Source organism: Fundulus heteroclitus, chromosome 1 (genome assembly GCF_011125445.2).
Source record: "Fundulus heteroclitus isolate FHET01 chromosome 1, MU-UCD_Fhet_4.1, whole genome shotgun sequence".
Lineage (NCBI taxonomy): Eukaryota > Metazoa > Chordata > Actinopteri > Cyprinodontiformes > Fundulidae > Fundulus > Fundulus heteroclitus.
The window spans coordinates 32,499,652-32,515,576 of NC_046361.1; the positions used below are offsets into that span (position 1 = coordinate 32,499,652).

Sequence of the window (15,925 nt, forward strand, 5' to 3'; positions counted from 1 at the left end):
AAATGTCTTTCATTGCATGCATGTAGGGCAAATTGATGAATAGTTTGACAGACATGTGCGACTCAAATGTGTCTTAAATACTGAAGTACCCCCCCCCCCCCCCCCCCCCCCAGTGTGACCCTTTGTTGTTTTTGCTGTCGCCTCGGATCACCTGGAATCAGTGGATGTTTTTTCTTTCTTCGCAGATCAGCGCGGTCTCAGAGCAGTCGTCCCCAACAAAGCAACAACGCGATCGTGTTGGTGCTGCAGCCTTTGAGAACTGCGTGGATAAAGCCGTGCAGGGCTTTCTTGGAAGGTAGTGAGGATGTTGCCCGTCAACACGCTCTGTACGCTTGACATATGCAAACCGTGCAAATTTATGCCTAATGTTACACGGTGTGTCTCCTAAGAGGCACTACGGCCTGCTAGTGGCACGCAGCTCTTGCCCAGTTCTGACATGTTGCCCTCATTCCTTTTCACTCTCCGCTGTACGTATCACGCTTTGAATTCAGCTGTTGCGCGTCATTTGCATGCCTTCAGTTTCACGCGGCTAAATATAGAAACAGGACTGTCCTGTACGTCACACTGCTTTGTTCCTTAGCAGCATCCAGGAAACTTCTCAGTGCATTCAGGTTGCATTGCAACACTTTGTGACGTTCAAACGAATAAACTAGCTGTCACCTTTTTGTTTTACTCCGTAGGGAGTGCAGCTGAGATCCTGAAAGAGTGGAATGTGACCGGCAAAAAGAAGGTGAGTGTAATAAAGCCTGCTATTAAAATTGCTCTGAGTCAGCAGATTCTTCCACCTCTCGGTTGAAATTTTAAATTCCAGCATAATTGCTGTGATTGATTTTTGTGACTCTTGTGATGTTGCATCTTTTATGCCACGATTCGACCAGCGTTGGCGTTAAGAATTGGACTGAATGTGTGCGACGTGACTGTTTTCATTTCTAGCCCAAGAAGAAAAAGAAGCCCAAGCCTCAGCCCGAAGTCTCCGCAGAAGCGGCTCAACCTGAGGCCACGTCGCCCGAGGAGAGCAAGGATGAGATGAACGGCTTTCACGCCAACGGATCCGTCGTGGACGGAGAGTCTCTGGATTCGCTGAGCGAGCAGTTGGACTCTGCTTCCCTGGATGCAGCCGAGCTGGACTCTGAACCTGCTACATCCGAGACGCCCAGTGAGTACAGCTGTTTTTGTTTGTTTGTTTTCCACACCATGTCATGGATTATGAGGGGAAAAAGTGTAGGTTTCGATTTACTTCTTTTTGAAGGGGTTAAATTAACTTTAATCAAACAAAAGCAATTGATCCAAAAGTTAGTTCTGCGGACCTTTCTGATAATGACATAAAAAATCTATATTTTATTTGCTCCCGTGGCCGGCTTCTTTTTCCAATAATAAAGCAAGAAGCTGTTTTTGAATGCGGTACCGCGCACGTGACGTCACCGTCTCAAGAGCAACGCCCCTTTTGCCGCTTAGGTAGGGCATACAGGAGAGAAAGCACGGATAACCCAGCTATTACAAGCGCAACAGAACCAGCGATCTGACCGACTTTACAGCCGTTAAACTTTCCCAAGACGATGTCCCAGGCACACGGATTACTGGCCGAACTGTCGAAAAACACACCAACCTTCAGCTCAAACGATGGCTTGAGGTTCGAGGGCTTAAAAAGACTGGAAAACTGGCCGAGATGATGAACGGTAAGCTTTGTTTTTTTTTTTTTTTTCTGCGCGGCGATCATGGCAGCGTCGGCCGTTTTTTTTTTTTTTTTTTTTTTGTTGTTTGCAATCACCGTCCAGGAATGGGTATATGTTTAATGTTTGTCTCATTTGAAATGTTTTTGAGTAAGCCTGGTAGCAGGCTATCATGTTAGCGCCTGCTACCATGATAGCCTATATGCTGTCATGGTAGCAGGCGCTACTTTATTAACATGTCGGCCACCAAAATACTCTTACCTTGACTTGATGTCGCTGGAATTGGGTCAGGATGTTCTTCGGTTGGGCCCTTTCCTCCGACAAAATGCTTGCTACATATGTACTTGAATTTGGTAACTTTTTCCGGGTTGAACTGTTGTGTAGGCCGACCGCCCCGGTGTTCCAAGCACACACATTTCTCCTTGGCTGTCTTGAAGAAAACATCCTTCATATGCGGCCGATCAGCGTACCTCGAGTCGCTGTTGCCCGTTCCATAGCAACAATGTTTAAAAACCATGGTCTTAGATTTGGAAAAAGCAGTCGTTTACCGAGTAAAACCAAGGCTAACGCACGTCTCTTTTACAGCAAAACAACGGCGGGGTTCAGGAGTTTGCCCCACTGCGTACCACGTGATGTGGCGTCATTGTGACGTTGTGTTTCTAAAAATAGCTCGCGCGCGGTACCGCATTAACCTCATGTTGCACTTGAGGGTCAGTTTCATATTCTTTTATTAAATGTAGGACCTTCTATTCTACTAGTTGGAAATGTTTTAAGGCATTTGTTTTTTCTAAATCTCACCATTTTCATATGTACACTATTTGGGGAAAGTCCTATGCAGTGCTGTGAAAACATGTTCACACTTTACAGGATTTAATTTTTTTGTTTTTAGTTAATTTTTATTGTACCTAAATGCTTTAGATTAGGGTCTCCAAAGTGAAATGTGGAATAGATTCAATATTTTCTTGGCCTGGGCCTCCGCTATGGCTCTTAATAACTTTAACAAAAAAAATGTATATAGTTCTAACAACGAATTAATATATTTAGCAGGTTGTTTATTGTTTGTGTGGAATATTTTCATTGAATTTCCTCAGCAGAATGACAGTAAAAGTAGCAGTTATATCTTTTTCTTGTGTCTATTTTGTCAAGGTTGAAAAGTATGCACATTTTGTCTTAATTGTTCCACAAATATCAAAATCTGAACTTAGAAAACATAGTTGTTTTTTGTTTTGTTTGTTTTTTATACCCAAAATAGAAATAAAATTGTGGTTCTCTGAGAAATTTGTTTAATATAGTACATATTTATCAAAAACTGTTTTTATTTCCTGTCACAAATGTGTCTCTATAGCAGTTTTACTGCTGGACAAGGAGCAAAAAAGCAATCTTTGGATTGTAAAGGCTGTACACTTCTGTTCAGACCATCATTAATTTGTTCTTTTCTACTTTCTTTCATTAAAGTAGCGTGTTTCATGCTGAGCAGGTGAAAAGAAAATAATTCCCAATGAAATTAGGTATTTTTTTTATACTTTAGTACTTTCAGCTCTATGATTTTTGTCTAGTGGTGCAAAGACTCTGGACGCCACTTCTTCAAATGATCAAACGTATTTTAATATTAAAGATGACCTGAAGAAATAGAAACTGCAGTTTTCTCAAGATTTCATTTAACAAGAGAACCGGTCTCCAACCAGCATGGCCTCATGTGAAAAATTATTTGCCTTCTGAACCTGATAACTGGTTTTGTCTGACTTGGCAGCAGCAACTGCTGTAAAATGTTGACAAAACTCACAATGAGTCCTTTCTAACCCCAGGAAGGGTTTGTTTGTTTTTTAGAAATGTTTTCATTCAGCAACGTTTGCGGCATGAGTGGCCTCGCCTCCAAGTCCAGACTTTGACTTGGTCATTTATCTTGTCTTGGCAATAATAGTTGTATGAATTTCCTAAATCTTCCTTAGATCAGGCTTTTTAATGAACGCTTCCTAGACTTACATTTTTATCTGCTAGCTAAAAGCTTAATTTGAATCATGGAATGTCTGTTATGAAACAAAAAGGGCAAACGCTTGAGCGGTGATCTACATTAAGACAGTTTTTTTTTTTGTTTTTTTTTTAAAGTTTTAATGATCAGTACGCCTTCTCACAGTTGCAGAGGCAGAAAGTAATGTCAGCGCGCCAAGTCCTGCGTCCCAACTCGGAGGGAGAAATCATCACCAGGTTTCCAGAGGCAACAAATCCCGGCACCGGACGAACTCCGGTCTCCATCCCTCCTCACCTTCACTAGCAACCACCCCTGATGAGCAGGGATCATCAGGAGGGAAGAAGATAGGTGAGTAACTTCAAGCAGATAACTAACCTTCCAGGCACTGGTAATGTGAGCCAGAGAGTATCAGAGGTTCCTCCAGATTGAATTGATTGTCTCCATTTGTCCTCATCAGCTACCAATATTGACCGCTCAGTGAAAGACCTGCAGAGATGTACCGTCTCCCTGACCCGCTACAGGATGGTGGTCAAGGAGGAGATGGACTCCTCCATCAAGAGGATGAAACAGACATTTGCCGAACTCCAGAGCTGGTATGTCGGCTTCCTGCTGGTTTGTCGTTCATAAACAAGCTGACTTATTTATCAGAGCGCTGCATGATCAAATGCATGAGAAAGTTGAGTGGAAGGAAAACATGTGACAAAGCCCATAATAAATGGGGATCACCGCTGGCCTGAGTGGATTATAAACAAAGGCCATTTAACAATTTGGTGGAGATTCATTGGAGATTGAGTCAGTGCTTTAGGAGCCATCATGCATAGTCAGCTTTATGCGACTTCAGTTTGTAGAAGGTTGGGCTGCAGTTTAGTCCCATACTAAGGTTTCATTGTGGTCACAAGTACTTATTTTTAATCTCTTCTTAATGCAAAATCAACGCTACAGAGGGCACTTTAATTTCAGACCTGTGGTTCATGACCATATTTAGTCAGAATGCCTCATGCTATAAAAGTTTTTACTTTTTTCCACCTCCAGTTGTGGACATGAACACCAAGGCAGAAAGTCCGTCCGTGGCATTGATCCGCTTGTTAAATACTGAATGGACTGAATTTGTGCAGCGCTTTTCTAGTCGTACCAACCACTCAGTGCTGTATGCTAAAGCTACATTCACCCAGACATATTCACACGTTCACACACTGATAGACCGATCGCTTGGCAACTTTACAAGATAGCAAATGTGGCAGGATGAAGCTGGAATCAAATCCACAACTCTTCAGATTGCAGAATGAGTTCTCTACCCTCTGAGCCACAGCCCCCATTTTTGTAGTTTTAATATATTATTGGGGTTCCCAACTTTGTTGTTATATTTGTGCATAAAAAAATAAAACATTTGGCTCTTCTCTAGATGGACTTTTACTTCTCCTAGAAGACTTTTCCTTCACCTTTTTGTCTCTCAAAGTATTATTGCATTGATTATTTTTTTTATTTTTATTTTTTTAAAGCAAATCTAACTTATCCAAATGTTAACGATGCCAAGTTTTCTCAAATATATTAACAGACTGCGTATTATTGGCGGTGTTCCTGTTCCAAACTGTTCTGCCCTCATAACTGAGAAAAGCAAGTCATTATACACAATATTATCTGTTCAAAAGAAAATGACTCTCTGCCGTCTCGTTTTCTTTCCAGTTTAATGGACAGAGAAGTGACTCTGCTGTCAGAGATGGACAAAGTGAAGGCTGAGGCCAGTAAGTACTGCGTTTTCTAGTGTTTATACGCAGCTCTGCCCGTCACTGATGGCCAGAGCTGCTGGTATTCTTCCATCAAACGATCACCTGACTGAAAGTACCCTGAAGGCTCTGACCCAAATCGGTCCCAGAAGGAGTAACGGAGATTGTTGTGGAACAGCAAGTCCCAGTTTCCTGAAAAGTGCAGCGGCACCCTTAGGGTGCAAATATACCTGGAGCATACTTGTTGCGTTTGTGTGTGTGTGTACCATGACGGCGCAGGACTTCATATTTGTATAAGTAGGCCATTCTCTCTCCTTCTGTCCTCTCAGCGTGGAGTGTTGTGTGATCGAGGCCTGGAAAAGCTGAATAGTGTCAGGTGTCGAGGGAGACTCAATGCCGTCTTTGTGCAAGGTGTGCGGTGAATTGAGAAGAAACTCGAGTGCTTCTTCGACATTACAAAAGCGGTTTTTTCAAAATTCTCCCTTAACGTTGTGGTGCATTTGCATTAACTGCTATAAAAGTTTATCCTGTAGGAAAAATATCTGCATAGTAAAAAAAAACTTTTGAATTTGTAAACCCAGGCTAAGATGTTCCCAAATACCTCACTACCTGGGTCCCATGGTTACAGAGAGCAGCCAAAAAGTCTAACTTTCTGTGATAATCAGTCTTATACGCAGATATTTTTAATATTTTGCCAAAATAAATGTCGTGATTGGTATGAAGAATTAAAGTAAAGGTTGTTTTTAGGCTCCATTTATGCTGCTGCTATTCCATTTATCTGTCTGTTCATTCATCTGTGCCATATATGCTAGTTGCAGTTCTTGTATTTATAAAAAAAATTATAATTATCTCAAAAAGGACTGAACTGTTCATGCTTGAGTCAGGAAAAAGGTTTATTTTGGTTGGGGAAATCTGTAGGAACCTTCACTTCTCTGCTTTGACATAAGTCTATACATCTGAGTTTGTGGAAGCAAAGTCAAATTCCTTGTTTATGCGCACAAACCTGGCCAATAAAGCTGATTCTGAGCATGTGTTGTTGCTTTATGATGACACCAGGTAGTGGCTGTGAGTTACAGGACAACGACTGAACATTTGTTTCCGCTTGATGCGCTAAAAGGACTCTTAATATGGTTGTTGCTGGTCTGCAGAGATCAGAACCGACCACCAGAGGGACACAGAGGAAAAATGGTGAATGCTCATGGGAGTAAAGACTGTAGGAAATCTGCTCAAATGGCTCACATGACTGAGCAAATTACTGCCGTTTATGAGAATAAATCAGCTTTTAGTGCGCTGGGCTGCAGAGCTGGAGGTGGGTCAGGTCACCTGTGCTGCTCTGTTAACAAGAAAAACGCGTAAGCATCTGAACTGGACCAGCAGTAAAAGGCAACCACAGTTCATAAAACTGCACGAGTCCAGAGGAGCGCCGGAGGCATTGCCACTGATCCCACCCACCCGGGTCAACGCTTCAGAAACATTAAATCAAAAACTATAGCCCCCTGCTGAGAAGCTGTGGTCTGTTACACGTTACAAACGCACCACTGGTAGTGACTGTTTGCACACTTCATTTCTCAGGAAATGTCTTATTGCACAGTATTAACTGTGAATGATATGGATTACTGTTAAATTAATCACTAAACACTCCTTCAAGGGACTGATTTGACTTTTTGGACTCTGATACGAATCTAATAAGACCCAAAAGATTATTTACACGCTTTAAGCTTTTCAGGAAGCGTGTTGGTCACTGTAATAAACTAAGTTCATTTATGTACATATTAAAGCAGGCATGTCCAAAGTGTGGCCACTGTACTGATTTTGGGTAACTACATTCATAATAACATCTTTCAATGACATTTAATCTCTCAACTGCAGACTTCTGCTTTGAACTAAGTTCTGAAAATTGGTTAATTACAGCAAGTGTCAAAGAACAACTGATCCACATACCGTTCTTGTGTTGCTAGACCAAAAAGAGTTCAGTTTATTATTGTTGGAGTCTAAATAATTTGCAAACTGGATGAATACAATGAATGAGCAAACCCCCCCCCCCTTTTTTTTTTTTTTTTTTTTTTTTTTTTTTTTGGATCTACAATAATTCACACTCATTTGCTACAAAAAAAAACCCTGACTAAAAGGATTTTGTGGTACAGGTAAAAAATAAATTTGTTTAATTTTTTTTGGCCCTCAAGTTCCTTTGACTGACAATTTTGGCCCACGTACCAAAAAGTTTGCGCACCCCTGTATTAAAGTGTGGAAATATATTGTGTGTGTGTCTAAAGATGTCACTATGTTAACAGATGGTGACAAAGATTCTTGAGTCTATGCTTTTATGACTTTAGGCTGTTTTCTTTAGCTTAAGAAGCTTTAATCAGAGTAACGTGTTGCCAGTTACACAAGTTACACATCCAGCAATAACAAAATGGCTTTGTTTCAGTTTACGTTGTGAACTGATCTGCCTTCTCACAGTTTAAAATGAGCTCTGACAGAGTTTTAATGCATCTTTCTATAAAGTGCCCACTGTAAAACGTCTCACAGCCTGGAAATGTGAACCTTGCATGCAAATGGAGAATCTTTGTGAGAACTTGCCGGTTGTGGCCGGCATTTGCTTCCAGAGTCGTGGAAGACGTCATCTGTGAAAGCATTTACATTTAAACAGATTCTGTCCTGTAGTGAACGCTGTTTTGTTGTTTTTGTCTGCTGCAGTGTAAGTGTCTGGTTCTGTGTTGCAGTAATGATCCTGGACGCTCGGCAGAAGAGAGCGGAGGAACTCAGACGGCTGACGGAGCGATCTGCCTCCATGTCTGAGGAGCAGCTGACTGAACTACGTGCAGATATCAAGGTTCTCAGTCTGCTTTCTTTGTTTCTCAATGTGATCATTTCTGGAGATAAAACAAGTTAACTGAAGGACTTGCAAATTGTGACTTGAATTTTTTGTTTTTTTTAGCACTTTGTGAGTGAACGTAAATATGACGAGGACCTTGGGAAAGCTTTAAGATTTACATTTGACCTTGAACCATTGAAGACGAGCATCTCTGGCTTTGGATCAGGTAAAGCTCACTGATTTCCATATTTAAATTAAAAGTTTAGTTTTCTCACTCAGGTTATCAACATGTAGCCACTTGCTTTGTCTCTGAAATTATCAAAACCTCCAAATCCGACATATTCCATAATGGACAGAGCTAGAAAGGGGGGGATGCAATTATCTTAAGTTACTCTTTTCACTTTTTTTGTGCTTCCTCTGTAACTTTAAAATGCTGATCTTCTCTTAATCAACTTAAACACTGAAGTGTTTTTGTGCCACCTGTTAGCAGCTGGGAGTGGTGCATTCACTGACTAGAAATAAAAAATAAAATAAAAATCCAATTATGACCGATTTTAATCGGTGGGAAACATTTATCTGTAAGTTTTTAGCTACGATGTTAGTTTACTGCAAAGAGAAATCTCTAACTTTAGGCGGACGTTTGAGCTTTAGTTGCATTAAGCTGATTCTGAGGTTTATCGGGATAACTGAAACATTTTTAATGAAGCAGTTTAGGGCCTTGGTGACAAATGTTTTTACCTTACAACAAGTCCTATCCAATATTTCTACCAGTTTGACTGTAGTTGCATAAACTTTCAGTTGTGTATTTGTGTGGTGAATTAAACACATGATGTTGTCGGCACGCCAAGCGCTGAAGGGCGTCTAACTGCAGAACGTGCTCACACCTGTCGCCATGATACTAAACGTCTCACATCAGTCAATAGAGCCAAGAAAATCTGGTTATAGCATAATGAGCTACGATCTCCAAAATCACGTAACTGCCTCACTTCATGCTAAGTTCTCTGAAACTGTCAGTCGTCTGACAATCCCTCTGCTTCATCTTGAGCAAATCATAATTATTTTTAACATACAAACACTTTTTTTGGCTCTTAAAACCTTCAATTTGTAAAAAAATACTTTCATCTGGTTAAATTAAAGCTGCTGTAGGGAGTTTTGAGAAAACGTCTCACAGGTCCCTCCCCACAGCAGAGCCTGAGTGCGGCTCCAGTGTTTCCCTGTCCAGAAACGGGCAGTTCTCCGCACGCAAGCAGTGACACTAACGACCAATCAGAACCAGACACTCCCCCCTGGCTCTGATTGGTCGTTTCTGACCAGGAGCGACATATTTCTGCCAATGGCTGTAGCTCCAGTGGGAGGAGCCAGATTTCTCTCCCCGATTGTCTCATATTTTACTGTCAGAACATCGAGACAGTTTTAACAAATGTTAAACTCAAAGCTGTCGTAGGAATGTTTAGTTTTTTAGTCTCAAAGTTGCATTTTATTGAGCAGGAACGATGTTTTGCCTTCTCTGACCCTTTATCTTTTTTTTTACAGTCTACCATCCACGTACGGGCTACTCAGATCGGTCCCGTTGTAGCTCCACATCCTCCTCCGTCGCCAGTCCGGTCCAAACGGAGACGCCTCCGCCCACCCAGACCCAACCTGCCCACGCTGAAAACCGGCCTCCTCCAGTCAAACAGGCGAGTCAAACATCTTTATCAAGAGGAGGTTTAAACTCAATATAAAGGCGTTGACCCTTAAGGTGTTAATTGTTTTTAATCGTCCGGTCAGATTTTCCAAGGGAACCGACGCACCTTCCAAGGCCCGGGTTATCACTCAGGCGGCCAGCGGTTCAACGGCAGCTCCCACCACGACAGGAACGTGGGCCGCGGGGGCCACCGTTACCAGGGCGACGCCGGCTCCTCCGGCCCGTCCTCGCAGCAGCCCAGCAGCTCCAGAGGTCCCTCGCATTCCTCCACCTTCTCCTCCCACAACCAAGACCGGCCCGCCCACAACGGCCTGCCCCAAAGGCTTCCTCGAACACACTGCCCTTGACATTGGAAATCTCCTGACCCAGTCGAACCCATCCACTACCCCCCCACGCTCTGTGCTCCCCGCCCGCCCGCCCCGGCTCCCAGCTCCCTTCAATGAAGAATAGTATAACAAGTTTACATGTTTCAGTCAGTTGAGCTGTAGTGCCACCACCCCCCCCCCCCCCCCCCCCCCCCCCGCATCGGTCTGTTCATTCTATGAACGTGAAAAGCTCCAGCTGTCTCTTCCTCATTTCATTTCTCTCTGTTCCAGCGACACGTTCTATCTTTAGCCGCCGTGTGAGAGATCTGACTGCTCTGCCGCTGTGGGTCTGTGTCAGTAGTCATTACAGCGACCCCCCCTCCCCCATGATTACCTGCAACAATCTGCACTATTCAAGTTGAACTCTTAGTACTCTCCTTTCTCTATTTTTGCCGTGGCGCCGTCAGCTCTCTGATTCGAAGCTTTGTTTTTTGTTTTTTCTTTTTGTCTCCAAGAACCATTTCAATGCCTTCACTGTTGGAAAGAGTGTTGTGGAAGTGCAAAAGTAGTTCTTAGCTTCTGCAGGGTTTCCGTCATCCGAGTCGTAGACATGCAATCAACACTACAGACTGTCGTTTATCAGACATATCAAACTGTAAATCAGAGCTTAATGTTTGGCTGCTACAAACTATAAGGGGGGGGGGGGAATGTTTGGACTCAAACAGGAGTAGTTTTAAGTTTTCTGAAGGCTTCCTCTCTCTGCAGATATGGAGCAGCAGCCGGTCAGCTTAGTTCAGCAAATAAAGGAAGGAACTGCTGTTTGCTCTCAAAATAAAAAAACTATAAGCTAAAGGTTTTGCTGAGGGCGACCGTTAACCGTCGGCCAGTGAGCCGTTCCCTGGACCTTCATATTCGCCCCAAACGTGACTCCATGTTTCTGCTCCTCTCTGCAAGGAGTCTTTGAGAACTCTTAAACTATTCCTCCTTTAATTTCTGCCTGAAGCAGTGATGTACCCCCTCCCACCCGCCCTCGCTGGGTTATTCTGTGGGCTGTCGTCCATTATTTTCTAACTAAGAGGGCTCATTCGCTTTTTGTTTTTTTGTTTTTTTTGTAAACTATCGATAAAGGAAGCTCTTTTGGGTGTACACATGCTGTTTTATAATCCTGAGCATTTATTCAGCTGGGTGTTCTCCTGCACGCTCCGTTTCTTGCTTCCTTTTATTTAGTTTTATTTCCACGCGAGTGGCATCGTAACGTCCCGCTTGCCTTTAGTCGCAGACTTCACATTTGCCTTTCTACAAACACAGTTGTCACCATCAGGATTCCAGGATCCGTCTTTTTTTTTATTTTCTTGTCCGACTTCATAAGTAAAGTTCTCTTAGGATCATTGAACGCATCGGGGGGAGGGGGTTAAAGATTCCCGCATCTTGTCACGGCTGCCAAGTAGTTGCTTCAAGCTGCTTTTTTTTGGGGGTTAGATTACCTCTTTGTGTCCCGTTTGAGAACAAAATGCTGGTGAATACCTCACGACTCGCTCCAGCCTGTTAACTTGCAGCGGGCTCCTGTTTAGAGAGCGGGACCCCCGTGGCGACTCCTCTCCTCTTATGTCGTAGTAGTTGTGTACATGGAGCTGTAGTGGGAAACCAGTTATGTTACTTTATCGCTTCATGATGTTTCATCATGTCTTCCTTCAAACGGGAAGTGAAAATTAATCTTTGAGCTTTTTGTTTGTTTTTTTTTGTTTCCCTAATTTCCTTTTATTCATGATTTTGTCATAGGGTTTGTTTTTTTTTTTTTTTTTGAGTTTTAAGAAAAAAAGATTTACTTTAAGAGGTAAATTAGTGATTATTGTGGAGAAAAGGTGATTAGGCTCGACAGAAAGTAGTTCAGTGTATTTCGGGAGTATGATTGTTGGCTTTCTCATCAGATTTTAGAGCATATATATGAAGGTATTGTAAGCAGACCAGAGACTGGGTTCTGATTCCTGTCGGCGTAGGATCCGACCCACAGAGAAACTCAGATGTTGCCGTCTATGCGGAGCGTTTCAGTAACGGCTTCTGAAAAAAAAACAAATGGTGTACTTTTGGTTTAAGTGTGAAATGCACCGTATTATCAGCTGGAGCTGCAGGATTCCTCCTGATGCAAGCGGGACGGTCAAAAAGCACGTTTCAACTGTGAGCACCGCAGCAAGGAGCAGGTTCCATAGGACCCCTCTGAGCAGACTAAAGTAATCCTCCAAAGCTTGTGAATCGTCTTTGTTTACTGCGTCCACAACCCAGAGTGGAGAAGGAGGCGGGAGAGGGTTTGGTTTTTCTGCATCGAGCAAAAAGAAGCTGGAGCTCGTTGATGTTGGAGCCTCAGAGGTGTTTTCCAGATTCTTTGCTCATGCCGGTTAGTTCGTTTTCTCATAAAGACGCACATTTACTCAAGTTGTACCAAATGCTGCAACTCTCCTCCCTCCGCTCGTCGTCTCGTGACGGAGGACGGGCCGCACTGTGTGCTGAATCAAGCTGCAGGACACATCAAACACAACTCCTCCTCGTGAGAAATGCTGGGCTCTGTGTTTCACCTACACCTTCATCCACAGCTTCTTTTACATTCCAGCCTCCAGAGATGTTGGGTTTTTGCTGCATAATGACAAAAATCTGAAGCATTTTTTTTTATTATTCCTTCCATCCTACTTTACTCTTTATTTCCTGTAAATACATATATGTAGCTATATGATTCTGTGCTCACATGGGGCATTTTCTATGTGATATTCATACTAGGCATAACTGAAGTGAAAACATCCGGTTTGTTCATTCTTCCAACTGTAAACTCAAGTGCCTTTTCTTGTCGCCCCCCCCCCCCCGCCCCCACCCCCCCCTGACTCCGTCATATTCCTCCACCAGAGTATGGACCAAAGACATCAACCGTCCCTGACAGCCCATCCCCGTCTTTCTCCCTCTCACTGAATGGCACACTTCTCATTTACTACAAATAAAACTGTTTGCAATACCAACCGTGCATCTTTGAGTTTTGATTCACACATAAGGGCTTTTCCACAGCAGAACGTCTCTGGTTTGCACATTTCTTTTTCTTTTATATGTTTTGGATCAAAGTTTATTACCAACGATTAGCATAAAAACCTTCAAATATTAAAGGGGTGAACTTCAACTTATGGTTTGCTTAAAACATGAAGTCATAAAATAAATGTCTCTACTTGCGGTCTAAATTGTTACTGTGTACAGAGAGGAAATGCGTGGTGAATTCAACCAGATCTCGTTTTTAAAGGCATTTGTACCATCAAACCACCATTACATCAGGAATGGTGTACGATGACTAAATGTGAATCTTTCACTGGCGCTTTGAACTCTGGTTTTGTAAAGCATCCGTATTTTAAATTGGCTTTAGTACAAGTGTTTTTTATTTTATTAATATAAAATACGTTTAGGATCGTTTAAAAGTGGAGCAACGTGTGCAGTACCACAGATCGCCAGTAGATGGCAGCAACAAACCAGCCAGATATGAAAGGAGCTTCAGCGCCCAACCTGTCAACTTCCTGCATAGACAGGGTTTCCCAACCCAAATGTCAGGAGTCCACTGAGCAATGGGTGGGGGGAAATCACCAACTCTTTAAAAAAAAAATAAATAAATAAATAAAAAAAAAAAATCATTCACTACTACCTTCTGACATCTCTATGGGGTTTAAAAGTTTAAGATCTTTTGGCTTTATTACAATTTGTTACAAATGTGTAGTAGCGTAATAGAAAAAAATTCTGTGTAACTGAATCATTAACGGGGCCAAACTGCAACAGTCAGGTCTATGCAGAGAGGATTATTAAGGGCTGACCTTTCGTTCATCCACACCAGGATTAATAAAAGTCTAGGGTCTAGCCTCACTGCAGACCCCACACATCCTGGACTCTATCTACAAAAACCCGCCACCAGAGGCAGTTTCTTACCCCAGGCTGTCAATTTGATGAACACCTCAGCCCATGAGTAGTCAGCTACACTGCTGTGAAACCAAAATAATCCTAGTTGCACTATTGACATCTGCCTTTTCCTCCAGTTTATACATTTATACTTGACGTTCGTTTGTTGTGCGTAAAACCAAAGTTAATTTCATCGTTTGGGCATCCAGTCTTGGCCAATGAAGCTGCTTCTTAAAGAAGTGTCTTCAAAAAATACCAGTGTGGCGTTTCATCACTAAGGCCGTGCATTCTTTGACGAACAGGGGGCCCTTTTTATTAAGTATGAAGACGGTAATCTGTTGTACATCCTGGTTAAAGCGCATTGCTCTAAAAAACTGAGTGAAATCGGTCTTTCCAGAGATTATTCAGCTCAACGGCTTACTTCGTTCAAAAGGCTGGAATGCAAAGTGATCTGAAATGCTTTTAAGATGGGAAAACAAACCCTGGAATAAGAAAAACTAAAACTCAAATGGATCTTAGGACTGGGAGACCAAGAAAAAGGTCCATAGTTACATGTGGGTATTGTGACGATTGGAAGATGCAGGAAGAAACCAACCTTGGAGTCTCTTTATGAAAAAAAACATGGCTAACTATTTGCCAAAGGACACTTGAGCGACAGAGAAATTTTTGGGCCACAGAGTTCACCAAAGGAATCCCAAACACTGAACCATGCAGACATCATAGTATGGAAACGTTTCTCATACTACCGTGCCACGCATCTTAACCGCATACCAAAAACCACGGATCTGTTTGAACAGATCTGAAAAATACTTGAATGGATCATGTTGCCGTTGACGTGGGTGTCGTAACAAGACAACTCCAAACATCCTATTAGGCTGAGCTGCATCTTGGTTTCAGAACGTAGAAATTAACGTAAAGGAGTGAAATCAAACATGCTGTGGGATGCGGTCCAATCATCCAGGGCCGTGAATACCTGTCCACAGGTGCCAGACGTCCATTCAAGTGAAGCATTTTCAGAAGTCAGTGGTTTTACAAAGAAAGCGCTTCTACTAAATCTAAAAACATTTCTGGGTTTCTTGATGTTTGTAAAGAAGAACACAGACGTTCATATTTATTCTTCCCTCACGTTCTGTGGAATGAGAACAAATGTTTCTCGCCGTTTTGCTCAAGAATCGAATGTATTGTTGCGCTCTTCATGCATTCGTACCCCTGGTAGGTTTAGTACGGAGGCCCTGAAGTGCAAACCACATCGACATATTGAAAACCACATTTTGAAAAACACATTACCTTGAAAGAAATATACATTTAAAAACGGCAAAATATTTAAATACACAAAAACATTTAAATCACTACAACATATTTAAAAAAAACAGGACAAGTTAAAATCATTATCAGTAATGTCTTAGGTTTCCCACTGGTACCAACCTCTTCCGATTCCGGTTAATGGCATGTTTTTAAGATTTTGTAGGTTGGAAAATGTAATTTTTTTATATATTGTGTTTTTAAATTGTCCTGTTTTACTATGTTGTTGTGTTTTCATTATGTTATTGTGTATTTCAATATCTTGTATTTGTTTCCAATTAATGTTTTTACATATGTTGTGGTTGAATATGTTGTTTTTTAATTTGTATATGTGCTTAGTCATGTTTTTTAAGGTGTTGTAATTTATGGTTGTGTTTAGAGATTTGTTGGTGTGGTTTACACTTCAGGGCCTCTGTAGTTTAGATAAAAAAAAAAATTTTTTTTTAAACTAAGGTCTTTGTTTACAGTAATGAGTTGCAATTTAGAAAAAAAAAGTTTTTTCCCCTGTTTTTTATGCCCTTGGTAATCATTGGTGCAG

General features: G+C 41.9%; 2 protein-coding genes across 2 annotated transcripts in view; one reads left to right on the forward strand and one right to left on the reverse strand.

The window, feature by feature from the left end:
• Positions 1-55, reverse strand: part of LOC118564927 (PAN2-PAN3 deadenylation complex catalytic subunit PAN2-like) — an 11,990-nt gene extending 11,935 nt beyond the window's left edge. Inside the window, exon 1 of the mRNA XM_036144526.1 lies at positions 17-55. Within this exon, the coding sequence (XP_036000419.1) occupies positions 17-55 (39 nt within the window). The remainder of the gene's footprint in view (positions 1-16) is intronic.
• LOC118565161 (spermatogenesis-associated serine-rich protein 2-like) lies at positions 54-10,375 on the forward strand. Its single transcript, XM_036145049.1, has 11 exons — positions 54-70; positions 186-295; positions 681-730; positions 934-1,156; positions 3,805-3,987; positions 4,097-4,232; positions 5,323-5,381; positions 8,087-8,196; positions 8,302-8,404; positions 9,712-9,857; positions 9,949-10,375. Exons 1-11 carry the CDS (start codon positions 54-56, stop codon positions 10,210-10,212), a joined length of 1,401 nt encoding a protein of 466 aa, XP_036000942.1. The 3' UTR covers positions 10,213-10,375.
• The last annotated feature ends 5,550 nt before the right edge of the window (positions 10,376-15,925 follow it).